Source organism: Betta splendens, chromosome 22 (assembly GCF_900634795.4).
Source record: "Betta splendens chromosome 22, fBetSpl5.4, whole genome shotgun sequence".
In the NCBI taxonomy this organism is placed as follows: domain Eukaryota; kingdom Metazoa; phylum Chordata; class Actinopteri; order Anabantiformes; family Osphronemidae; genus Betta; species Betta splendens.
Genome location: NC_040900.2, coordinates 4,903,388 through 4,928,924, shown reverse-complemented (window position 1 = coordinate 4,928,924; position 25,537 = coordinate 4,903,388). Strand labels below are relative to the sequence as shown.

Below are 25,537 nucleotides of genomic sequence, written 5' to 3'. Positions count from 1 at the left end.
TCCGGCCTCGTGTTGTTGTTCCTGTCTATTTCTCCCATTAGCCTGAATGTCTCCCCACCTCTTACTTTTCCCCCATTTCAATCTTGCGCGGACCACCTTTGTGGAGGAACATACAGTAGACTGTTTTTTGTAAAAGGCAGACAGATGGACTTCAATGAGAGCCAAGTTTGGCAATCTGTGGGGTGTTTTGTCTGTACTCGCCAGTATGCATCCGGCTTGGCAGAGTGTTACAATGGCAGCACCATCAGAGCCACTCAGACAGAAAAGGCGCAGAAAGAAGATGATGCAGAACAAGCAGAGCTAGATTTTAGAGCGTGGTACTTTGTTCGAGGCAGCAGTGAAATGACTTAGCAATCAATAAACACCTCTTTTTCGTTTTTCTTGGCTTTTTTTTTTTTCTAGCATTCACTCTCTTCCTCGCTCTCTGTCAGCAGTGTATGACAAATGAGTACAAAACACCATCTGGCTGCATCCATCCATGTGTGCCTCTCCAATTAATGATGTTTATTCTCTGTTAGGCCTACCTATCATTACCATTCTCCTCTTATTTACTTTTAATCTACGTCCCCCCTCTCGCATCCTCAGTCACGCATGTTATTCAGCCATGTCCGCGAACAGAAGCTTGCATTTCTCACTGAGCCCGATTTATTGGCTCGGGTGATGCTTTTAATAATGCGTGATTCAAATCATTTTAGTGCCCCTGAAGGCAATACTCCGCAACAGGTGCTGTGCCTACAATAACCTAATTAATGTAAAACAGCAACAGCAAGTTTTACAGCAATTGCGTTACTGGTTCGTGAGAGGCAAACAGTTGTGCAGCTCCATCATCCATCACTATCATAGACCTTTGTCTATCACCTGGAAGATAACAAGGCCTCCACTACAGCTGCAGAACTGAAGTTGGGGCAGATGTTGAATATTGCCTTTTATACTCTACTGTATACTCTTATTCGTGCACTTGTAGGTGGATGGATGGCTTTAGTCAACCTGGCCCTGTCCCTCTCTTGTAGGCTGTTATTACCATCATCACGATAATGGAGTTGGATTGGATCATATTAACCTCTTGCTCTCCACCTCCCTGGACAGCACGGTTACAACAGGCTGGACTGCACTGTTCACTGCTCTCATTATATAAGTGTGCTCTTGTGTATGTGAGAGGATGGTGAGCCCATCCCATCTGCACATAGATGCTGCATCTCCCATATGAATGTTAATCATCTTTTTAATTGGCTTCCTTGACTTGGCGACCTACTTGAGTAGGTCTGCATCACTGTGCTCCTCCGCCAATGCTGCTGTTCTGTTGTCTCACTGTTTTTAATCTCATTCTCAGTCACTGGAGACCAACGTTGACCTGGAGGCAGTGTGACCACCTCCAAGTCATCATTTGTTTTTCATTTGCATCATTATCCTTTCCCTCATTCCATTTTTACTCCAGTCAGTGACCTGGCAATACAGTTGAGACAGGAACTTTGAAGACACGTTGAAACCCTGTGACCAAAAGAGTCAAGAAGAGCAAACACTTAAACTGTGTGATGTATAAATCACCACAGATTAATGATCTAGAGGTGATAAGTGGGTAATTAGAATCGACCACTTTAAACTGTTGTACCGCGGGAAACAGATGTGGCTTTTCAGACACTTGTGCCAATAATGATCACTGCATCATGATTTGATGGCTTGTTGTGTGAGAAGTGACCAGAAAGAGAAGCGACTGGCCGTGTCTGCACACTTGCATATATACACGTCCCTTGGCCCGAGGGCTCCTACCCCGCCATTGCTCCTCTCCACATCGCCATCTGCCCACCTTTCCTCATCTCAAACTCCACGGCTCTCCTGGGGGGCAGACAGGTGGTTCTGACCCTAAAGAAACCATACCCCTGTAGGGAACAACCTGCCTACACCTGGCAGCCTTCCCTTGCCTTGTATTACTTTACCTGCTGGGGCCAGGAAATGAAAGTAAAGACATTACGTACTGTAGACAGGCTTCTTCAGCCAGTGTCAGCCTGAAGAGGCTTGACCACTCTACCGCCTACATTTAGCAGAAATACTCCTAATGAACTGAGTCTGCAGCTGAACAACCTGCATCCATTTAAAATAAATACTGATTAAAAGACGCTCAACAATTAAAGGTCTCCGACATGAGACACTGCTGATTGCTTTGCCCTTGTGCTCATGATAGGTCTATACATCTAGGGGACACGATATCTCTCTATAGTAAGTGGTTGTAGCCTTTGCACTTAAATGCAGAGGACAAATGATAAGTATGAGAAGTATCAAAGCTGCGTGGCTGAATTACTGATCAAGATAGCCAGATACACAAAATGGCAGTAAGGTATTCAAATTACAATGACTTTTCCGCCTAATGGCATCTATTATTTCACTTGTTTTCTCAGTCTGTTATTGATAAACTCAGTGTCACATTTGAGAAGCCAAGAGAGAAGCACAGTAAAATGAATATTTATTGACATTTAGGATTAGAAAGAGGTACGTGTAATAGTGACAAATATAGCAGCACCAGGTTATAATCATAAGTAATTGAGCGACAAATACCCATGTTACGAACTCGATGAACAAACTTGTCTCATTCATTTAGGTTTTTAAGTCCTCCATGTTCCCCAGTGAAGGGCTCTCTGCACCACTTACAAAATTAACTTGTGCTGCCTTGTTAATATCCATTCTTACACCGGCAGGTTGGTCCCTGACCACATCATTCCAACATAGCATTCTCTCTAATCCAGCTGGTTGTGCTCGGCTCCTCCAGGCAGGGTTTCAAGTATCCTAATACAGAGCGCAGGATGAGGAGGCAGGTAACACGGCAGGCTGAGAGGCGCAGGCAGTTTTAATCTGCCCTTGTCCTCCAGTGGCGAGGAAAGGGACGCTGAAGGGCCCTGGCCAATCTCTCAGCTGCTCTTTGAAGGTCCCCTTAATCCCCTTACAGAGGCAAGGAAATGCAGCTGTGTGTGTGTGTGTGTGTGTGTGTGTGTGTGTGTGTGTGTGTGTGTGTGTGTGTGTGTGTGTGTGTGTGTGTGTGTGTGTGTGTGTGTGTGTGTGTGTGTGTGTGTGTGTGTGTGTGTGTGTGTGTGTGTGTGTGTGTGTGTGTGTGTGTGTGTGTGTGTGTGTGTGTGTGTGTGTGTGTTCACATGTGCATATGCCTGTGGGTCATCTGTCGAGAAAATGTGGTTAGGGCCCCACAACTCCAGTGTGTGTAAGCAGTGATCAAGACTTATGCACATTGTCTTTGTCATTCGCTCATTGTCTCTTACACAGACACAGACACACACACACACACCCCTTTAGACATTATCCTTCTGCTGTAGTGTATGAACTTCTTCAGAGCTTTGCCAAGGGAGTGGGAACACACATGCACACACAGCGCTTTCATCTCAGCCTCTCCAGCGACTGTGTGTCCCAATGTTTAGGCAGGAAAATAGGATTGTGTAGAGCTCAGCGTTCATAGAGCCCAAAGGCCGCCTGTCAGATTCAGCTCCTACAGTCTGCAGCCCGGTCTGCCAGGCATCGCTCAAGTCATTTCAAACTCCATTCTTTCAGTCCCACTAGCCAAGTCTGGGCTGATGGCTTGCTTTGTCTGCTCCATGGTGTCCTGAGTATAGAAGCCTCCCTTCTACACCTCTCTTTCCTCGCCTGGTTACATTTGCTTTGTTTATCATAGCCCCCTTCGTTCCTCTTTTTACATTGTTTAAGTGGTGATGTTTGCAGTACTGCTGTCTGTTGCTCTGGCTGTTTTTTTTTCCCCGCGGTGAGACTTCGATTGTGTTCAATGGGGCAAAGCTAAAACCACATATTTCATTTTTCCTTTCAAAAAGCTCAGTTGAAATCTGTTTTTATATGGTCAGAGCTGCCATGCATCTGTAACACACACTGAAAATAGAAATATTACAATCCATATTGCTTTTCAGTAATGCATTGTAATATGTCTGCATTAAACGGATACCATCGTTTGTAACTGGGCTGCTCTGTGCTCAAAATTGGCAGAATTACTATAGCGGTATTTTTCAATTATAAAAGTGACTTACTTATATCCGATATCTGTCACATGTTGACATTGTTGACTTGTTTTATCTTTTCGGATTAAGCCAGATAAACTAATGACCCCCAAGAAATGTCTCTCAATATATAGTTAAAATGTTAATATTTTGTCTGAATTTATTCCTAATGTCCCAGGTTAGAATTCTTGGATGCCTGTTTTGGTAAAGGACTCCAGAGATGAGCACTGAGTCAGGATCTCTGAATCTGATGCAAATCCCTAGCAGTATTTAAAGCTCCCAAATCATCCCTAGCCAAATCCTTTCAAGATATTCCCTGCTCGATTGATGGCATTAAAGGATCGCAATGACAGAACAATACACCGGCTGGCAGCCTGCTGGAATGGGGGGTAACGTGAGGGGAGGACATGGAGGGTGGACAGAGAAATGAAAACACAGTGGATGAATAATGTAGAGATTGGGTGTGCAAATGGGGAATATGAACTGGGAATGAGATGGGATAATATCAGAAGGCAGGGGACAGATGACAACGAGACAAACGCACAGCTGTTTGTTGGATTGTACAACAATCCTGCTCCTGCTTTTAGCCTTTAACATCATCTGTTTTTCTAAGCCAGTGCAGGTCATTGAGACTTAATATTTTTGAATCACGTTGCTGTCTCTGATTTTTTTTTTTTTTTATATATATATATTTTTTTGTTTAATCTGCCTATAAACCTGTTATGTTACATGAAATACCAACCTAGATTTAAAAAAAAAAAACGTTTGATTGGAGGAAATTTTTTTCTGTTTTTTATATTGATTGATATGGACTGAGCACAGTACAAAGGTTGTCCTCTTCACTCCTGTACAGCACAAAAAGCATCTTATAAGTGCCATAGACCCTAAAAATGGAGATCTAATGCATATGAACAATATTCTTGAAGCTGTGACAATAAATTGACTTCCACATATTACTGCTTTTTTCCAGAACATCCAGCAGTACTACAACAGACAGAACAGGGGCAGCACATTTAATGAGGCCTTGGCATTTAACAGATTTGTTATGATTTAGAAAGTGAAGTATTAGGAGTTGGTTGACTTTAATGTGTCACTTCTAACTGTACCTCGGTAAGCTGGTGATTGACAGTAATGGGGCGGTGCAGCCATGATGTGTTTGTAATAATCTGACTGGAGTCAGGTTCACTTCTATGCTAATGAACTAGGGTGTTGGTGATTTAGCATGACTAATGGCGCACGTCGCTAACAGAGCTGTCTGTGAGCTAGGAAAGAAGGAATGAAGAGGCTTTGGGGAGTGTTGTGAAGTTATAAGACGGTCAGGGAGTAGAGTTGCAGGGGATTGCATAGTTAGTCTTTTGGGGAAAATGAAAATACAGTTGAGGTCTGATTCCCTTGGCAGATACATTTACAAAAAATAAAAGCCAAGGAGATTGCAAGCGAAAGAAAATTACCTTTTTGAAAGTGCAACAGTGAATTTGAGAAAGGACATGCAGCACTTACTCCGACACCCTCTTAACATGGCTTTTATGAAAGAGTGGAGAAATGGGAGAAAAGTCCTTTTTTTAGATTTATGATCTGTGGTTGTTTTGATCCCATGTTGTTTTCCTTTTCTGATATTACCTGACGTATGGATGAATCTGTGTACATTTTCCAGAAGTGCTTGATTCATAGTTTTGTGTATGCAAACCTAGGATTCAGGTTGTTCTTGAGTCCCTAACCCAACTTTGCTTTACTCAACTTGAACTGATTTGAACTTTCCTCATTTATTTATTTATTGTAAAGAGGTTTTAAAGCTTGCTAGAAGTGCCTCCTCTTCTCCTTCATCCCCACTTCTGGAGGGTGGATTTGTTGGTAAGTCATCTTGGCAGTGTAGCAGGAGGGATCCAGATGTTGAAGTTTGGGAAAGAACCAAAATGAACATAGAGAGGGAGGGGAATGGTAGAAAAACTAGCTCCTGCCAGATATAGTTCCACCCGTCGACATGAAGTTAACGACTCCTCCCTCCCTGCAGCTCCTCCACCAGCGTTTGCACCCCCCCACACCCCCCTTCTCATTCGCTGTTCTGCCCCTCTGTATCTCAGGAGGCAGCTAGGGCAGGCTGTGTTTACTGCTGAGGTAATTGGAGTAGTTTGGAGAGAGCCTGACCCTGGCCCTGTAAAGGTCTAAGACGTGTGTGTGTGTGTGTGTGTGTGTGCACGTGCGTGTGTGTACACACATTTGTGCATACGTCTGTTTGTGATGACTGGCAGTGAGGCCAAAGTAGAAAAGCAGGCCTTAGCCAGTGTCAGCCCACTAGGGAGCAGATAAATTGGTTTTCACAACGCGGCCTGTCTTTCCCCGTCTCGTATTCTGCAGCGCTCCCTTTGTTCTTCCTGCATATCTCTCCATCTCCGCACCAACTCAAAGACAATCATTCACGCTTTCGCTTGCATTTGCTCCGCAGCACTTTTTCTCGTCGTGATGCCGTGTTTTGTTCCACCTGTCTGTCGCTCCCCGCTCATCATTTCATCTCTCCGAGCTGTTAGTGAACAGTGACTCTTGCCAGATATGAGCAAAACCTCCCCCTCAGTTGCAGCCATAGGCATACACTGTAAGCATTTTCATCCCACCTAATCCAGGCGCCTGTTGTTTTCATCCGTGGCTGCGATGGTGGTGGAGGCCTGGGATTTGCATGTCAGGGGAGCGAGTGAGGGTACGTCTTTTGGAAGACTGTCAGACGACCACTCACCTGTTGTCTGCGCTTTCCCCACATGTAATCACAGGAAATCACTAGCACTAAACATAAAACAAACCACTAAACATAAGCTAGGTATTGTCTAACAGTGGGCTCTGGCCAGAGTTTGTATCCATCAACATGTGGATACAAGCTCTGACCAGAGGAGAGACACGAGAGTGAAGCATGACAGTGATTTAGATGCATCTTGTGACCTCGTGGCAGGGTTGGCAGGCTGGCAGTAAGACATGGCTCACCTACTTCAGCTCATCACTCCCTGTCTCCATTCTCCTCCCTCCTCCTCCTCCTCCTCCTCTTTCCCCCTTCCCTCATCCCACTGTCTTGCTCCTCCCTGATAGCTTTTACCGCTCTGCTGATTTCACAAATAGGCCTCATTGATTGAATCTGATTCTTGTGGATAGAGCAGCTTTATTGAGTGGCTTTGTCGCTGATGGACAGGGGTTTGCGTGCATGCGTGTGTGTGTGTTTTCTGTTGAGGCACATCTGTGTGTGTGTGTGCATATTAGGAATATAAAGTAAAATTTCCTCTGCTCATGTCTTACTCAGTAATTCAGCGGTTTTCCACTCCTGGAGGTGTCATCCAGGCCTTTACAGACACATGTGCCACAGTTGCACACGTGATTTTAGAGGTAGCTGCGTCTGGGGGGCACTTTCTGACTGGGAAGGCTTTTAATTGTGGCAGCACCTTAAGCAAGGCAATTGCATTATAATGTTGGCTGCTCTTCCTCATACTGATCATCAAATATTCATTTAATCTGTGCTTCTGCTGCAGGTAATCAGCCCAGCAAACCCAGCACTACACAACACAAGTCAGTCCAACTTCACTGCAGTAGTGAGCTATTATCTTATGGTTTTGCTCTCATCCAGCTCCTGTCCAAAACCAGACAGATAGGGCAGCGTTACAGTTGGAGGGGAAAAATGGTCTTGTTACAGATGTAAAACAGAGATCATCTACTGGGATTTGGGTGCTTCGGCTAACAAACTGTGTTAGTGAGAAGATGGAACTAAATCGGCAGCGCTCCGCTGGGGATACACGCATTTTCGCGTGCAGCAGCAGCACGCACCTAGCTCATCCTCGCAGCAGCATCTGTGCTCGTGCCCTCTATTTTTGTGTGTCTCCCCTCTCAACAGGCAGCGCGCTGCCTGTGCAGAGTTGGATGGATTGTGGCACCCTCTTCCCCTGCGCCCATTTAACCCCAGCAACCCCGCTGATCCATCATCATACAGCACACACAAACAACCCCCGTGCTCATATCCCAGCATGTGCTTGTCCTGAGCTGCAGCCGGCTGCCAGCGACCCCCTTGAACATATACATTAATTCATAGGGTCCATGAGCATTATTCATAAAGTCCTACACGGCTGTCTGTTAACTAGTTACATTCATTGTCCTTTTTCTTTCTCTCATCTCTGCTTTGTTATCACTTTGCCTTGGCCAACTTCCAAACAGCCACAGACACACTTTCAGGGAGACATGCATACAAAGAAGGAAGACAAACAGCTGTTTAATTTGTGAGAGTCATTAGTACATTTTAGCAGACTTGTTTATTGGCTTTCATATTGCACAGCGTTGTAGAGGTCAAAGTCTGATTTAATTAGAGACATCGTTAACTAAAGTAGAAAATGATATAAAGGACGCTTTGCACACTGCATGATGGGATTGATAGCTAGTTCTGGGTCCTTTTGTGTGTGTTACACTTACAGTAATAGTTGAAGCATGTAATTGATGGTCAACTCGGCTGTAAACTGATCAGAGTTTACTTGATCGTGTTTGCTGTTGACCTGGGTCATGTTCAGTGTTGGGACTTTGTCAGGTGACTCTAATGATGATTGTGCATGTTTGTGTTAATGCTAAAGTAAAAGTGCTTAAAATATCAACAAACGTGTTTTTTAGCATCAGTGAATGAATGCGAGACTCGCTTTACGTGTAGATTACGGCGTTATGGAGAATCAATGTGAAGGCTACGTAATATTTAACAGCTCTGTGAAGCTCAACGCTGCAGTACTGGCTTTTTGTCTCCACAACCCACCACCGTTAATAGGTAACAGCCTGGAAATACTGAAGGAGAGAGTGAATTTCTTTGCTTAATTGGCACCTCTGTGGTTCACTATACGTCGCACAACACACAGAGCTGAGTACAGTGACTACTGTGAAGCCACTGCCTTTATATTTAGTCAAGGGAGACCCACCTCTGTCACTTTCTCTCTTGCTTAACCTCACTCTTTCTCTCACTCTATGTGGCTGTGTTGAAGAGGAGTCTCGAGGGAGGGCTTAACAATGAGCGCTCCCTCCTTTTTCCCCCCTCTTCCTCTCTCTCTCTCACTGTCTTTCTTTCTTTGAATGTAGCAGTGTTGCTGAACTTTGAATTACTCTAGGCGACGGACTCGATCAGACACAGAAGTCCAGCATTGTCTTCCGAGCTTTTATCACTGTTAATGAATTGATGCATTTTAGGAAATATTTATGTTAATAAATGTAAGAATTGCCTCCAAGTTGTGCCATTTTGTAGCAAGAGGCATGACTTCAGTGATTAAAGGTCATGAGGTCAATGGAGGCTTCCACCTACCTACAATGGAGAACAATTCACTTAAGGCCCTACTTGAATTATGATGTACAACCTGTAAAATCACAGGGGCTTTTGTGTTGTCATGGTTATTGAGAGTTCAGTCGCTTCAGGGGAAATGGAGTTTTTTTTTTTTTTTTTTTTGGAGGGGGGTGCGGAATGGATGGGTGTGAGTGGGAGGAGGGCTACTATCTTAATTGCTTTCCGTGAATAATTTCAGCCCCTAATTTGGTGATAATGACAGTGGCTGCTGCTTTTGTATTTATTTATCCAAACATTAATTGACAGGACTGACATTAGCCAGGACGGTTATTGCGCACAAGGGAGCAAAGAAAATTACAGTAATTATCATTTTGATATGGATTATGAATATGCATTCCCACACTTAATGTCTCTGTCAGCATTCTGTAACAACAAGGCACTTTGCCATGACAACAACACTTTAGATTATCCCTATGTCTGTTTCCCTAAAGCCAGTTCAAGCAGAGCTTTTTGTCAGCAGATAACCAGCCTAAACAACTCTGCTGCCCCACCTCAGAACACCCAGGCTCTGGAAATACGCAAAATGGCCATCGTGTGAATTATCACAGTTGGCTTCAGCTACATGGAATTAGTTTTTAGCCTTTCATTGTGGATAGACGCTGAAGTGTTGTGTTCTTTGCAGGCGGAGGGAGAAGACAATTTGAAGAAAATGCAGCTGATGGAGCTGGCGATTCTCAACGGAACATACAGAGACAACAACATCAAAACACGTAAGTGAGCTGCGCGAACACACTCAGGCTCGCTCACTGTGAAACCATCTAATTTGCACAACAAACTCATATTTTAACTGTAGATCACGCGTAACCCACTTAGAGAAACACGTTTTACTTTAGTTCTCATTGCCTAATACATTCATGCAGTTTAATGTAGCATCAGTACATATCATCATATTTCCTCTGACCACTACCACACCTCTCTTTCTCAAGTGTACGTACCTGAACACCAGTAGGGCGACTTCCATTTCATTTTCCTGCATACATTTCTCTAGCTCAACCAATCTTTTCCCCTGCAGTCCAGACGCAGTCTCTCCCTGTCTTTTGCTGTTGGCACACGCTAAACCTTCAGCACATTGCTAAATTCCACCCGCTAAACTCTGCATGTTAGTCACTAGTTCACGCCTGCAGCGTTTGCACCTCCATCCAAAATGCAGTCTGACGCAGGAATCCAGTTTATGGAGATTTAGCAGTATTGTCATTTAAAATTCACTAGATGTGCTTCTAAACTGGCTCCTGTATGTCAGACTCACATGAACTATAGTGACTGATTTTGTTCCTTTGCCAACGTCTGAACAAATGTTAGCCATGATGACCTAGCCAACCACAGTTATCCTATCGCTTGATATTGATGCTCAAGTGGCACAGCTTGTAGCACGTGCTAATGCTCGAGCACTTCAATGAATATTTTTGTGTGTTTATTTCTGTCCGACAACGTAAATAAACTGTTGACTTTGTAGAGGATGGACATTTTTTTTAGCTCATTCAGCGTAAGGTGCCGCCACCGTGACCGTCGCTCCGAGTCCTCTACACGTCAACAGCTCTATTTATGTTTGTGTGTGTTATTTACTTCACCTGTGCCGTTTCCAGTGTATACATGTGTAGCTGCTGTGGTGATCGGTATGCTTAGGACACCTTGGGATGGCAGCAGCAGCATTTTGTGCTTTTTGTGTTTTGGTGTGAGGGGTTGTGTTTTTATTTTTCTCGTTTTGCAGATTGTGGCTTTTGTGGTTCACCACCATGATCATTGCATGGACTAATTTTCCTTTTTGCCCCTCTCCCCTCTCTCCCTGCCACTTTCTGTTCCTTTTCCTTCTCTGTATTTTCACCCTTCCCTGTTCATCTGCGATTACGATCGACCACGCTACACCTTGTGTCTCGTCTTCTTTCTTTCTGTCCACTCCTGTCCTTCACTCTCTTGCTTATGGCAGCCACCCTTGCGTTCTCTCTTGCAGCGGCAGCAGCGGCTGCTCAGGGCCCACGTCTCATAGCGGCCCCCGCAGGTCAAGTGTTGCCTCCCCAGGCACTCCGGCCCCCAACACCAGCTGGAGCTCCCATCATGAACCTCATCCGGCCTACTCAGATGGCTGCCATGCTGCCCAATGGCACTCCCACCCTGGTGCCTCCCACACCGGAAGCAGGGCTAATCTACACAACCCCTTACGAGTACCCTTACGCCCTGGCACCCACCTCCCTACTGGAGTACCCCATCGAGCACAGTGGGGTTCTAGGTAAGAGAGCCTGGGGAAGCATGGGTGCAGCAGGTACAGCGGCCAACTTTAGCCAGCCTGGACAGGAGGCAAGCTTGTTTTACCCCGGAGCTGGGGTGCTGGACGCAGCTTCCATGAGCCACAGTCAGGACTTGTTGAAAGGTAAATATGTCGTGTCCACCTGAGGAACAAAGCAATCAAACTCACAGGGTGGATGTGCTGGTGGAGCTCTTGGTAATGGGAAGGCCTGCTACAGTATTTGGCTCAAATGGACAAAGGGGGACAAAACTATGTGAGGGCTAGGCTTTGGGAAGTTCTCTATACGTTAGGCCTTGTGGTTTTAGTTGTGCTCTCGCCAAACGGTTGTGCTCTCAGGTTTACATCTCTCTCTTTTTATTTTTTTTGCGAGGCTCATATAGGAGGACTTGGTTGTGTGTGAAATGAGGCATGCTGACAGAAACATGCTCATATACACGCAGCTTGCTCTCTAACCCTTTCATGCACTGGCCTGGAGGCATATTCAGTCTGGCGGCAGATCCCTTTGGATTTCTGCAGCTTTTGAAATCATCTCTCTGCGCTGTTCTCTTCAGGCAGGGCTTGATGCCTCTAGATCGTCCCTCTCTCACTCCCATTGGGGATGTTCATTAAATTCCCCCAGTCTTCAGATTTTTTTTTCTTCTCCCTCCCCTCATGCCATTGTCTTAGGTTCACCCCTCTTGAACTTCAGCTCTGTGCTAATACCTTACGTTCCCTGGAGATCCTGTCAGGACTGCAGTTCAGTATAAGGATCTATATATTATTTTTATTCTCAGACAGAGGTGCTTTAAGCTCAACACATCTGCTACCAAAGAGACGACTGAACTTCCAGAGTTAAAATAGTCTGGAATGAACACGGTATGTGTTATTGACGTGGTTTACAAAAGGCAAAGCTTTTACTTGTAGACAGCAGAGGCCTTAGTCAGTAGCTTTCCACCTTTAATTTGACACATTGCACCTCTAATGTTGTCCACAGCATCGTAAGGGAGCTGCAGACAAGGGTGGTTTTAGCTGACCTGTGTGTTTGAGGTCCCTCTGGGAGTCATGTGTAGAACAGACAGGGGCAGCTGGCTGGCTTTTCTCTCTTTAACTTGCAGGGTTACACCAGCTTAGAGCATTTTATTTACTCACACTATTGATTGGTGCCTTCAGCAAGACCGAGCCCTGTGGAACACACTCACTCTCGCACTGGCACCGTCTCGTGCACTTAGCCCGACGGCCTGCGCTTCTGTATGTGGCCGACATCGACTTCTGTGAGAATTAGGACGTGTTGAGGCCTTTGCGTAGTGGAGGAAGTCATCAGGCAAACAGAATTTTAACAAACCCAGAACAAAACGTTGTCCTCTCTTCTTCTCCCCTCCTAATTTCTGCACACCACATTTTTATTCTATTTAGACGTAGCCTGACACAGGACCAGTGTGTTTGTGTACAGGCACCGCAGCAGGAAGGAATCAGTTGTGACAAATATAGGAGGAAAATGACAGCGTCTACTGCGTGTGAGCACATTGACCTAGAGAGAAACGGCGTAAGAGGGATAGAGAAAATGAAAGCGAGGGAGAGGAAGAGGCAGGTGGTGTCTGGCACTATTCAATTACCATCAGACTTGTATTGGATTTCCCCACCTTTCAAAATAAAGAGACAAATTTCTCTCAATCCTCGTGGATCCCACAGGATGAATCCCGTTATTTTTCCAGACAGCCCAGGAGCCTGAACCCTTACCTCCCCCTTTTCAAAGAGCCCTCTATATAACTCTGAGCACTGTGGAATCTTATTACTTCAGTTATGCATTTTAAATACGTAAGGTTAATCTCCAAAAAGGTTATTATGTTTTTCTACTACCTTTTGTAGCGTTAAGTACGTGGTGTGTGTGTGTGTGTGTGTGTGTGTGTATATGTACTATATTCTGTGTTACGTTGCTGTTCTGTGTATTGTTGTATTATCCAGACATTATAATGATAATGGTTAAAATGTGAATGTTATTACTGTAAAAGATGACTGTTTTTCCCTTCCTTAAAGTGAACGGTTTCTAACCTTGTGGACCTGTTACAATCTAGGTGCAATGGCTACTAAAGTGAGACGGCATGACACGCGGGTCCATCCTTACCAAAGGATTGTGACCGCTGACAGAGGTCAGTTTAGTCTCCTAGCTACACTTTGCTATTGACTGATGCATTTCCATGATTATTATGCCTATTATGCCTTGATGCCTTAGTTGGGATTTCGTATATTGTCTGTGTTGTACCTTTTTGTTTTCCTCTCCCTCACCACTCTTCTTCTCCCACACATCCACACCAGCTAAATGGTTGAATGTGATATGCACATTTTGTTTACATGTAGTACTTACTGTACATATACAGTGTATGTAGGCTATGTATATGTCAAAGCTCAGGCAGAAGTGATCTTAACAGCTTTTGGTTTATGCAGCTGTGAAGCCAGGAACAGGTAGTACTTTGCAGGCAGTGTGGAAGCTGTATAATGACATTCCTCTGATGTGAGATTAGAGCCTAAAATGGGGCACGCTTGTTCCCATACATGATTTATCTCCTTGGCTCATAAGGAGCAGAAAATAAGGAGAAGCATTTCTAAACTACGAGAGACCTGCTAGGCAGACGACAGGTAGCCGTGCTGCTACCAGGCACCATTTCACCTTGAAAGTTAAAATTTATTTAGGATTTTATTTTTCTATGGACGACAGACACGCACAGACATGAGCGGAGGTAGCTTGCATTCTCTCCAGTGTATTGCAAATATATAAAAAAAATAAATAAAGCTAAATTACATTTTTAATATTTCAGTTGTACATGAGGTACTGTCATTTTTATATTTGAGCATTTTATATCAAATGTATTTATGGTTCTTGTGTATATTTATATTCTATAAAATATACTGCTAAATAAAGAGAAAGAATCGGAAAACATCGATTCATCTATTCATTGCACATTTAACACTAGTCTCAGTTCTCGTCACATAACATTAGTTATCGTAAGTCTCCTTACCACTAATCACACTGTTTGTTACTTGCACTTAAACTTGACAGACACTAAAACACTAGAGTTCTGTTACTTCGTTTGTCTGTTCGACCTCTTTGCTTCTGTTTTTGGTTGTGGGGGCAATGTGCACTTAAATGAAACCAGCAAGCTGCCTGATTAAGGGTGTGGGCTTAGTAGTTGGGATCATAGCTGTGTAGTTCCCACACTGGCAGGGGAAGTATGAGCAGGGGCCAACATAAGAGATTGCATTCATTTTATTGTTAAAATGATGTCATTCCAGTCTCTTCTTGCTGACACTAATATCCTTTCTATCTTTTCTTTCTGTTTGTTTTGTTTTTGTTTCTAACCACCTAGCCCCCACCGGCAACTAACACATGACCTTCTGACCTCTGAACTCTTCACCCAATGACGAGCCGCCCCAAGCCTGCCTGCTGATCAGTTAACTGGTAATTGCCTTTTGCTAGCCTCTCGGACACAAGTGAGAGAAAGAGAGAGGCGTCTGCCCGTACAGTTATCCTAACACGTTCTGACAAAAAATAGAAACCAACGCAGAGTCTTCACAGAAACACAACAAAACCCCAAAAAAGTTGTGTAATATTCATTTTTTCCCTTTTGTTTATTGAGTTTAATTCCCATTCTTTCTCTTTCTTTTTCTTCATGAGTCATATAATGGGTGGACGTGTTTGCGGTGTTACTCAGAAATCTGCACTGAATTATATAGCAATAAAGACCCCCACCCTGCCCACCCACCCTCCTTTAATCACTCTGATTTGGTGACCTCACTCGCATGAATCAAAGGTCAGTATTTACTTCACGCAGCCCCTTTGGTTTCAGAGTAATCACATGATTTCCCCCCATTCCCTCCTGCAAAACCAAATTCCCCAGCTCCCCGGCCTGCCCCGATCCAACACCCACCTACTGGGAGAGAAAAAGAAATAGAAGGAAAGAGAACGTACACTCGCATTAACTCGTTTAATTTCTGTCATTTTCACATGTGCCGTTGTTGAGCTCTAAGATGTAATTATGAGCTGACACATTCTGGGTGTGCCCCTCCAAACAGCTTCCTGTCTGTTTTTAAAAACGCATGGCTGAAATGTTTGCAATATGAGCTTTTTATGATTTGTTTGTTTTAAGTTTCCTCCGAACCTTTTTTATTTCTCTTTTAGATTTTGCTTTACATTTGAGTCATTTCCTCCAGTTAATTTTGATGTCTCTGTTGTTCGTTTTTGACTAATTAGCTAATTGACTTGCCAAAACGAGGCAGGTGGTTATCTCTGGAAAACAACAACCACAATCTAATGTTTGAAGTAGGCTGCAGGAACGTATGCAATTATGAAAGGCATGATGGGTAGGGCTAATTTGGGCTGACGGGTCTGTATGTTTTTAAATACTACAGTGAAAGTAGGGTGTGCTGAGGCATCGGGGACATCGGAGCAGTGCTTATTAGCTACTGGCTATCACTGTGCCCCCATCCACACTGCATCCATTATACAGTGCCTGATGTCTTTAACAAAAAGATCTCAACGATTTAACTGAGCTGTGATTTGAAAAGACAAAAAAAAAGTATTATGTGTGCATATTTAGCCAAAGGGTTTTCCAATGAATTATATATCTGCAATTATGCATCTGTTTCACAGAGGGCTATCTTTGTGATTTTAGAGTTTGGAAGGGTGTGAATTTGTGGTGCCTGTCTCCAGCCAGGCAGTCAGATGACTTTCAGCCTATTAGGGCTTATGCTTCTTTTCCTGAGGAGGTGGACGCAGGCAATTAACACTAAATAAACATGCTACTCAGCTGCAGTTCATTGCTAAGGGGAAGGGCACTTTGAAGTTATGTACATATAAATGCTTCTGTCACATTATCTGGCTTCTATATTAACCATAATCAGCCAAACAAGTGTTTCTTTCCTTTATGTCATCTCACCATTTGGCAGATTTGTTTGGTTTTGGTGTATTTGTTTTTTATTTTTTAACCCTGGTTAAATGTTTCACATGTAGGCACCATCTGAGCCCATGAAAATGAGATGAATCCCTTTTTTAAACTTTTATCACTAACAATGAACACTTTGTTTTGAACACTCGCCAGCCCATTCAAAAGCGCATCCACAATGTGTCACACCTCCTAGTGATCGTAGGTCAGCTCCTGAGCCCCACAATCTTTTGTTTAACTCTCTCAAGAAAAAATAGGATGTGAAAGCCATGCCTGCCTGTTCAAATTGCTTTATACATACGTCTTATATATATATATAAATATATATAAATATATAAAAATGTAGATACGTCATTGCATATACAAATACAGAAGAGAACAAAAAATAGATAATTTTACAGGGTGCTGGAGAAGAGAAAAAAAATTGAAAGTCTATTTTTGGCAATTTTAGCTTTTGATACTTTACTTGCAGTTACAAAATCTGAAAAACATTAAAAAAAAAAGTTTTAACAGTAACGGGAGGAAACCGAAACATAGTGGGTGGGTGAGGAATAAGTGCTGTTACCTTGGATATAATTGGAAAAGACAGACGAAGACCAAAACAGTCACAACCCGTGGAGTTAGGACGCGTCGTTTTAAAAGGATCAATTTAAAAGTGCCTTATCAACAGTGGTTCGTGTGTTCTGAGTATTCCAGTTGTGTTCAGTGATATCCAGCACCCACCAAGATGGCGCAGAGAGGAGAGGGAAGTGTTACACGCTCTGAGTAGTCGAGCAGGGTAGCGCCCGCCATATCGTGGCGTTACCCGAGTTATTCTATGCAAACAGAATAGCAGTCGTTTTGACCAGCTAAAATATGTGCCATGGTTTTGTCTTCCTGAAGTTACTTTGGTTTTTTTCTTGACTTGATTGCCCTTTACTCTGCTGTATGAGCAGGTTTTGTTATTTTAAGTTTTTAGTAATCATGAGATATTGTCTTGATTTTAATTTTTTTTTTTTTTTTCGATGACTGTGACCTAACGTTCTCGAACAAACTGAACTGCCAATAGCAACGCAGTCGTCCGCCAGAACATGTTTTGATCGTGAGCTGAGAAAAATACATAACGTCCAGGGGAATAAAATAGGAAAAAACGTCCGGGGCGTCGTCCCCGTCGGCGTCCGGTTGCTTGTTTCAACAGCTGGGAACTAAAAGCATCCAGCGTGCGTTGCTCGCCGTCAATACAATCACGCGATTTATAATTGACAAATGAAACACTCGATAATGAAACAAGCAACTCTATTTCACAGCCAAACAGTTTCCAGTTATTGAAACAACTGACAGTTTATTGCTGGAAGGTGAAGTAAACTCATCATATTAAATTGAGGAATTTTTAGATCCGATATTACCCTTGGCAGTTTGTTTTGCTAGTCATAGCTCTTTCATCATGCTGTTACGCCGAAAGGTCAATGAATTTTTCTTTCAGTGTTATTATTTTAAATTGAAATGCAATATTAAAGCGGAGCAAGTGATGGCTATTCAGCATTTGACAGTATTAAATCTCCTTCTGCAATGTTACAACTTGCTGTGTCATTGTGAAAGGCTGGATAAGTCCATCAGGTGAAAGGTTGACTCTATACCTACCGTATTCTCTCTGGCCTGCCTACTACATGTATGATAATGTAATTAACAGCCATTGTTACAGGTTTATAATGTATTTTTCTAATCTCATTTTATATGTATATTAATCATGTTTCTGAGTGCTACTTTATTTTTATTTTTAAATCAGACCCACTACTTTTGTTCCTCCCCTCTCTTCCTCCCACTTCCTCTTTTACATCTTGAAAGCTGTCTCTCGTGGGGAGTGTTGCCTTTTCCCTGTTTATATTTTGATTTGTTTTCTTGCCAATTCCCAGCTTGTTTAACTCATTAGCTACTTTATTAGTTTGTCATAAGTATTTTTACATGCTTGCATTTAGTTTTCATGGTGTATGCTGTTATTTTTCTTATTAACCTCTTGGCATTTATTTTAATAAAACATTCTTAGTAAGAATTTTACTAACTTGCTGATATTTTGTCTTGTGTTTTTAACCAGTTTCATGAATGTATGACCTTGGTCTGGTTCACGGACTAACATAATTAAAACTGGTGTCTGGCCTCCACTCACTCGTTCATAAGGGCACTACATAAACAAACACTATTGGACTGTGCACATACAGTCTGACCACACGCGACCTAACTGGAACCTGCACGAGTTGATGAGCGTCGCTCACCCCCCCCACCCCCGCCCCCCCACCCCCCGCTCATGCACTCTCGCCCCCGCGCTGCAGAAAACCTGCTGACTTCTTCGCTCTCGTCCTCCGCCGCCGCCGCTGACGTCTCCTCTTAGCGCTCCCGTCTCTGTCACTGTGCGGCGGCGGCTCGTAGTTGCACGCTGCCTTGGCGAATGGTTAATTTATGGCCCAAGCTTCTCCTGAACAGAGCACGTGCTGATTAAAAGTCATTCGTCTGGTCACGCGGTGCTCTCACATCCACAAACAACTAATCCCTAAAGCTCAAACACAGTTGTCCTCTGTTTCAGCCATTAGTTAGTGCAGGACTAGTGCTAATCTCTATACAAATACTGCATATTCGTCATCTCATAAGAATTACCTTTACTGTGAATTATGAGGCGACCATCTCAGATGCAGCAGCTTATTTAACTGCAGCTGACTTCCTGGTGGTTCTAGTGCCTGGGTAGCAGCAGCTTCTGCCTGCTGGCTGAGCAGCTCTCTCTCTCCAGCCTATTGATACTGGGGCTTGAACGCGCCAGAACGCCAAACCAATATGAAGAACTGTGGGATCAAAGCGTCCTGACTATTGCCAGTAGTGGAAGCTAGTGTTTGTCCTTTGGGAGACGTCCTCACAGCGTCTGTTCTCTCAGTGCTGCTGTTTCAGTCGCGGGTTCTGGCGTCTGTCCGGCTTTCTTCCTCCTCCACTAATTCAAGGTATTGACACTGACACACCAGCGAAACATTAACTGCATTAATGCTGATTATTACTTTAACCCACTGAGTGATACCTCCAGCTTTTTCCTCTTTTTTTTTTTTCAAATCTGCACAACAAACACAACTTTGGCTTTAACCGCTTCTCTCCGTGACTCGACGAGCAACAGACAAGAATTAAAACTTAACATTTCTCTCATCTCTAACATTGTGTCTTTGATCTCAAACCGGGTGTTTTGCCAATAACGCCTTCTTATACACCAGCGACTAGGGACTGATTGAATTAGTGTCGGTGGGGCTTTTCTCTCATTTTGAGCCCATTTATTTATTACTGTAACGTTGACCTGTAGTGGTTCTGACTGATTCCTACGTGCCACAAGGTGCTGAAATCCGTCCAGCCAGCGTTCCACTTATGCATGGAGTTATTTTGCAGAGCACAATGTGTTTTGAACACTGCCTAAATTCTTGCATCTCTGAGCTACAAAGTGCCTTTTTTTCCAACCATTGGGAAATTATACAGTACATTTTTGTACTTTTATCTTTCAAGTGCCAATTTCCTGTCTGAGCCAAAGGCTTTGCTGTTTTTGTTTTTCTTTCTCAACCAAGTGCCCACGTTTCCCCCTCAGTACAATGTACATACACTCTGAAATGGGGAAAGAATGACCAAAGTGGGGGATTTGGTCGCAGCTGTTTCCCACCATTAAACTTTGGCTTAATGGGTCCTGTTTTCGATTTGAGCCACTGAGAACCGTCATTTCCTTCTGATTGGACCACAGCGTGCGCCAGGCAGCTGTTTGCGGACCGCTGCGACTGGTGGCCAAGTTCTCGGTGCCGCTCCAAATCCGCGGCAGGGCTTTCGGTGTATCTATCTACTAACTACCTTTCACCTGTCCGTCTGTTCTGTTTAACCAACATTCCTCCAGTGAGTTAAACGGCAGGTTAACTGGTCAGTGTTGATCTCAGTAACGTAGCACTCAGGTGGTTAAAGGGCAAACGCTACCAAAACACACACAGACTAATTTAGCCCCACTGGATTTTTGTGTTTTTTCACTGTATTTAATTTGCATTAGACCTATAATACTTCTTTCCTAAAAGTATCCTAGTATGATATATACTGTAAGTTCCTCATCCATTTAGTGGTGCACTAGATTTGTTTCTGTTTTTGTGGACTTGTACGTTTTTATGTGATGTAGCCTTTATTTTATGTTGTTTCCTTGTTTTCTAGAGGGTTAGACTGAGATTTTTTTAATAGGGTGTAAAAACATGTAATGCCAGTTTTTGTTGCTCACACCAAAACAAAAAAAAAGGAAAACAAATGTCATGTGTGCAATAAAGAACCATATTTACAAGCTTCCCTCTGACTGCTCTACATGGACTGCTCCTTTTTGCTTCTCTGTCGGTGACGTCGTGTGTTCGGAGTTGAAAGGTAGGTGTGGCGCGCGTGAAAATGAAAAAAATCGAAGGTGAACGACTCGTCTGAGCGCCTTAAAGTGCAGCTTTTGGTGCCGGCGTCGGTAAAAGGTTGACCTTGTGCGGGGGTCAGAAAGCGAGAGCGCTCTCGCCGCACATGGCGTTAAGCGCTGGAATCCATTTGTGTGTTTAAACAGACCTAATCCTCGGTATTTCGCCCTAAGCCACTTGCTCTGGACCTGGAGCGATCGCGAGTGACAGATGACGGGAAGAGCAGCTTAAGAGCGAGGCCCCGGACCGCTCGCCGACGCCATTCAGACAAGCAGGACGCTGCTGCACATACAGTATGAACCACAACCGTGACGCCTGCATCGACCCATTTAGAAGTACAAAATAAAACTATTTAAAATTAGCCTGTTTTTTTTTCTAATCTGCGCCGCACATTCTCACCCCTGTAGCTGTGGCGCTCACGGTTCCTCTGATGACCTGCGACGAGGTCGTGAGTCCCACAGAGGGGCTTCTTCCCCCACACGTGACGCGCCAATAAAAACAAAGGACTTTGAAGTGGACGTCTCGTTAAACCTCACCCTGGCAGCTCAGCACAGAGCAGGCCACATGACATGGAAGCATCTTTCCGTCTCCCCTCGTCCTCCTGGAGCCCAGAGCTGCCGCTGCCGAATGGGACAGTGGGGACCAGCTCCCCTCAAGAAGAGGGAGGGGGCTGGAAGTGACTTTAGTGCCATGCAGGAAGCAGGGAGCAAGAAAGAGCAGAGGAGGAGGAGGAGGAGGGTGCCAATGGTGGATCTGGCCCCCAGGAAGATGCATCAAAGGAGCATTTGTCGCAGAGACCAGCTGGGAGTCTAATCAGAGAAAGAAGTGTGTGTGTGTGTGTGTGTGTGTGTGTGTGTGTGTGTGTGTGTGTGTGTGTGTGTGTGTGTGTGTGTGTGCGCGCGCGCGCACATTTTGAAGGCTTCCAATGGAAGGGTTGCATCAGTAGTGACAGATGAACCCGCTTCCTGTGGAATGAATATAGGGCATTCATCAGAGTGCAGCTGTTTCTCTTGTGTGACTGCGAGTGTGCGGCGGAGTGAGTGATTTCAAAGCGCACAGTTGCTGCAGGTTTCCAGCTCACACTGATGAATGAAAGCCTGTAGCTGCTCGGGCACCTGCGCCGCGCCGCGCGACACCGCCGAGCAGCTGATACGTGTGATCGGGAGTTTGCGAGTGGGTGAAGGACCCACGGTGCGGAGGAAAGTCGGACTGATTCGGCGCTGACGGCCCGAACCTGCAGCTCGGAGGTGCGCGTACCGCGTTCAGGCGCGCGCTGCCACGGAGCGTCTAACGGGAGCGTGTGCGCGCGCCCGTTGGACGCCTCCTGTCACGTCGGTCTCCGTCCGCAGGCCTCCAGCTCACAGCGGCAAACTCCCCAACGACGTCATGTTGTCCTTACATCTAATCAATCCACCGTGGCGAGAGCGACTGAAGCTCCGCATTCGTGCAGTAATGAGTCCCGTGTATCGTTACCGGAGCCCCGTCGGTGGCTTTTCCTCCGCAATCACGTCCTTTCGGGCGCCTCTCAAGGTTGAATGAGCGTCGGTGCGTCGTAAAGCGCTAATGAGGCCCGCGTTCCGTTCCACTGGCCTCGCAATCCGCGTGAATTCTTCTTCGTCATCTTCGTCATGTTAATGCGTGTGCAGGTGTTACATCAGGATTCACTTTGAAACAGCGGAATTTTCTGCGTGTGTGACTGTTGTTTGTGTTTTGTATTTGTGTGTGTGCGTCTGTGTGTGTGTGTGTGTGTGTGAGAGAGAGAGAGAGAGAGAGAGAGAGAGACCACCCTGGGAAATGAAAACGTTGACCCAATTTAATACACCTGTGTCTCACTGCACTCTGGCCCAGCACTCAATCACACACACACACACACACACACACACACACACACACACACACACACACACACACACACACACACACACACCTCGACCTGGCTCCAGTGGTGCACGGCTCTACAGCATCATCCCCGCAGCGCTGCCTCGGCTCCACTGATAAACTCAGACACTGTTTTTCCCCACTTTCTTAATTTTTCCACCCTCCGTTGAACGCGGCGTATAATAAAACCGCAACCTGACGCCGGCGCTATAAATTCTCCGCAGTTTTATTGGCTGCTCGCGTTTTTTAAGGCGGCGTGCAGATGCTTAAGCAGGATGTTTCCGCCGTAGATTTACAAACCTAATTATAAACAAAGCTGCTTGAATTGAATCATTTAAAGTCGTTTAAACAGAACTATTAATCTGCAGGTGCGCCGGGAACGGGGAGGATTTTTAATAATACAGGGACTATTTATAATGTATGCAAAAATAGGCTGAGAACAGCTGCTGTGAATTATTCCAAGATTATTTGTTTTCAGATTCCTCTGCTCTCGTGTTTTTGTGGCGTGGCTGCTGTAAGAATGCGCCTCCCCCTCCCCCCTCTCTCCCCCCTCTCCCCCCAGGCTGAGCTCCCAGCATGCACTTCAGGTCCTGGTGAGCTGCTCTGCGCCGGGTGGTCTCACACTGCGCGGTAAGGCGGTAATGAACTTCCTGCCACACACACACACACACACACACACACACACACACACACACACAAAGACATAATCTCATCCACATCCCAGAGGCACAAAGAGATGTCACATTAGCATGGTGTTATCTTTTCTTCGGAGTGTGTATCGTGTGTGTCTGTGTGCGTGAGTGCGGGGAGACAAACGGCTACATTGTCCATGGATGTGTACTTCCTGTGTGTGCCTGTAATTAATCCGGGCGTGCAGCGGCTGTAAACATTAGGAAGCACAGGGTTTTTTTTGCAGACCCCTGAGTGTTGTACCACAGACACACACTTTGTTTACATGTTGTCAGTAGTTGTGTCAAAGTATATGCGTTAAGTGAAAGTATAAGGAAAGTTTGAGTTTTCTCATTTATACCCTGCAGTTGTCACCCTCTGGCCTGTCCTCCCCCCTCGTCTCCTATCCTTGATCCCTTACGTCCTGCCTCCTAAGACCTCCCCTCTGAAGCCACATCGCCGTTCCGTCGAATCACAGCCCCAGCGAGCCCACGGAGAAGTTAATATTACGCGGTTAATTATCAGGATGGCGCATCTGGGGTCTTCATCAATATGGCTGTAATTGGCACAGGAGGCAGAAATAATTGTAGCGTAATTAGTGAAATGAGGGGAGTTAGAATTGAACACCTCTCGCTGTTTTGGTATTAGGAGGTAACGTGGTTTGTTTTGATCCCTGTAACCAAGGACTCACCCCTCACAGGTGACGCACACACGAGTCCTCCCGACTTGAACGCAATCATATTATGAGCATGGTTCATAATAATTAAAAATAATAATCGAGGCTGGAAGAAGCGTTGAGACGAGTGTCAGTCAACTCGGTTGAGCTGCTGTCAGTAAAATGTAAATAATAATAATAAATAAATAAATAATAAATAAATAAATAATCTTGTGTTCTTCCTCTTTCCTCCGGTGCTGCCACATCACAGCTCCGTCCCCCCTCCCACCAGTGTCACGACCCCCTCATGGCTCCTCAGGGGTTTGTTTCATGCTGTACAGAGGTTTCCTCCTCGGTTCGAACAAAGCCTCGATCAAACGTTATTTCTGCATCGATGTTAGGTTGTGTCCTGCTTGATTAAACTGACTCCGAGTGCAGGAGAGCTGCACCGGCTTCACTTACGGTAGTCGGAGGTTTCCTGCGTGTGGGATTCGGCGGCCACAGAGGACCTTGTACATGTCTGCTCCTATCACAGTCTGCATCTCCCTCCCTCCATGTCTCTGTCTTACATTTCAGCAATATCTGCCCGTCCGGCTGTTTTATGTCTGCTACGGAGCTGTTTCCTCCATGTTTCCACACAATCATTGCCGTCTAATGGCAGAAAAGGAGCGTGCGTCCGCGCGCATTCTGAGTGCACGTCGTGTAAACCGGTCTTTAGAGACCAAGGTTGGCTGCTTTCATATTACGAAGACGAGGGCGAGCGGGAGGAACTGAAAGCATGAGTCAACCTTGTTCACACTTTTTTAATCCTGCACCTGTTCTCGATACGCTGACCTCCTGTGAAAGGTGTCTGATTATCCTGTGGCCTGGTGAGGTCAGCGCTGGCGTCTGAGCCGCGTTACGTAGCGCTGCATTAAACCAGAAGGCATTTTAATCCTTTAATTTCACACACAGAAAGTGCTTTATATGTAAACACTGCTGAAAATTGAACTCTTAGCAATAAAGTGTTGGAAAAATCGTAACGTTTACAAGAGCTCGACGAGATCAATAGCGTTTCCCGAGCGAGTAGAAGTTGTCGGAGATGCAGCGCTGCCCGTCTAGATTAATGCACAGATGAGGGAGTTTAATTAAATGTTTTATACGTCTGCTTTAAGCAGAGCTAAAGTAGAGATTGAGACGCAAACACAAGATGAACACACTCGGCATCAAATGCAGCCAAGTCGCCGTGTGAGCGGCTTGGAGCCACCGTCAGCGTTGGAATAATGGTAAAAATGGACAAGTCGATGGGAGTCCGACAACAAACGGCAGACGAACATCCGCTCCAGCCGTCGCCATGAGCCGCGTCCGACCCGGCGCTTTCTGCTTCTCACCCCATCACGCTTTCCATTAACATAGCGGCATTACTTCAAACCCA

At 44.9% G+C, this 25,537-nt stretch overlaps 1 protein-coding gene across 5 annotated transcripts in view; it reads left to right on the top strand.

Moving 5' to 3' along the window:
- The window catches only part of qkia (QKI, KH domain containing, RNA binding a), a 58,602-nt gene extending 37,788 nt beyond the window's left edge, over positions 1 to 20,814 (top strand). Inside the window, exons 5-8 of one of the 5 annotated variants that reach the window (XM_029139669.3) lie at positions 9,965 to 10,052; positions 11,267 to 11,707; positions 13,636 to 13,710; positions 14,926 to 20,814. In XM_029139669.3, the coding sequence (XP_028995502.1) occupies positions 9,965 to 10,052; positions 11,267 to 11,707; positions 13,636 to 13,710; positions 14,926 to 14,942 (621 nt within the window). In that variant the 3' untranslated portion in view covers positions 14,943 to 20,814. Of the gene's footprint in view, positions 1 to 9,964; positions 10,053 to 11,266; positions 11,708 to 13,635; positions 14,497 to 14,925 lie in introns of those variants that run through there. The other 4 variants (XM_029139672.3, XM_029139670.3, XM_029139668.3 and 1 more) reach the window with 4 other exon arrangements.
- Positions 20,815 to 25,537: the final 4,723 nt, after the last annotated feature.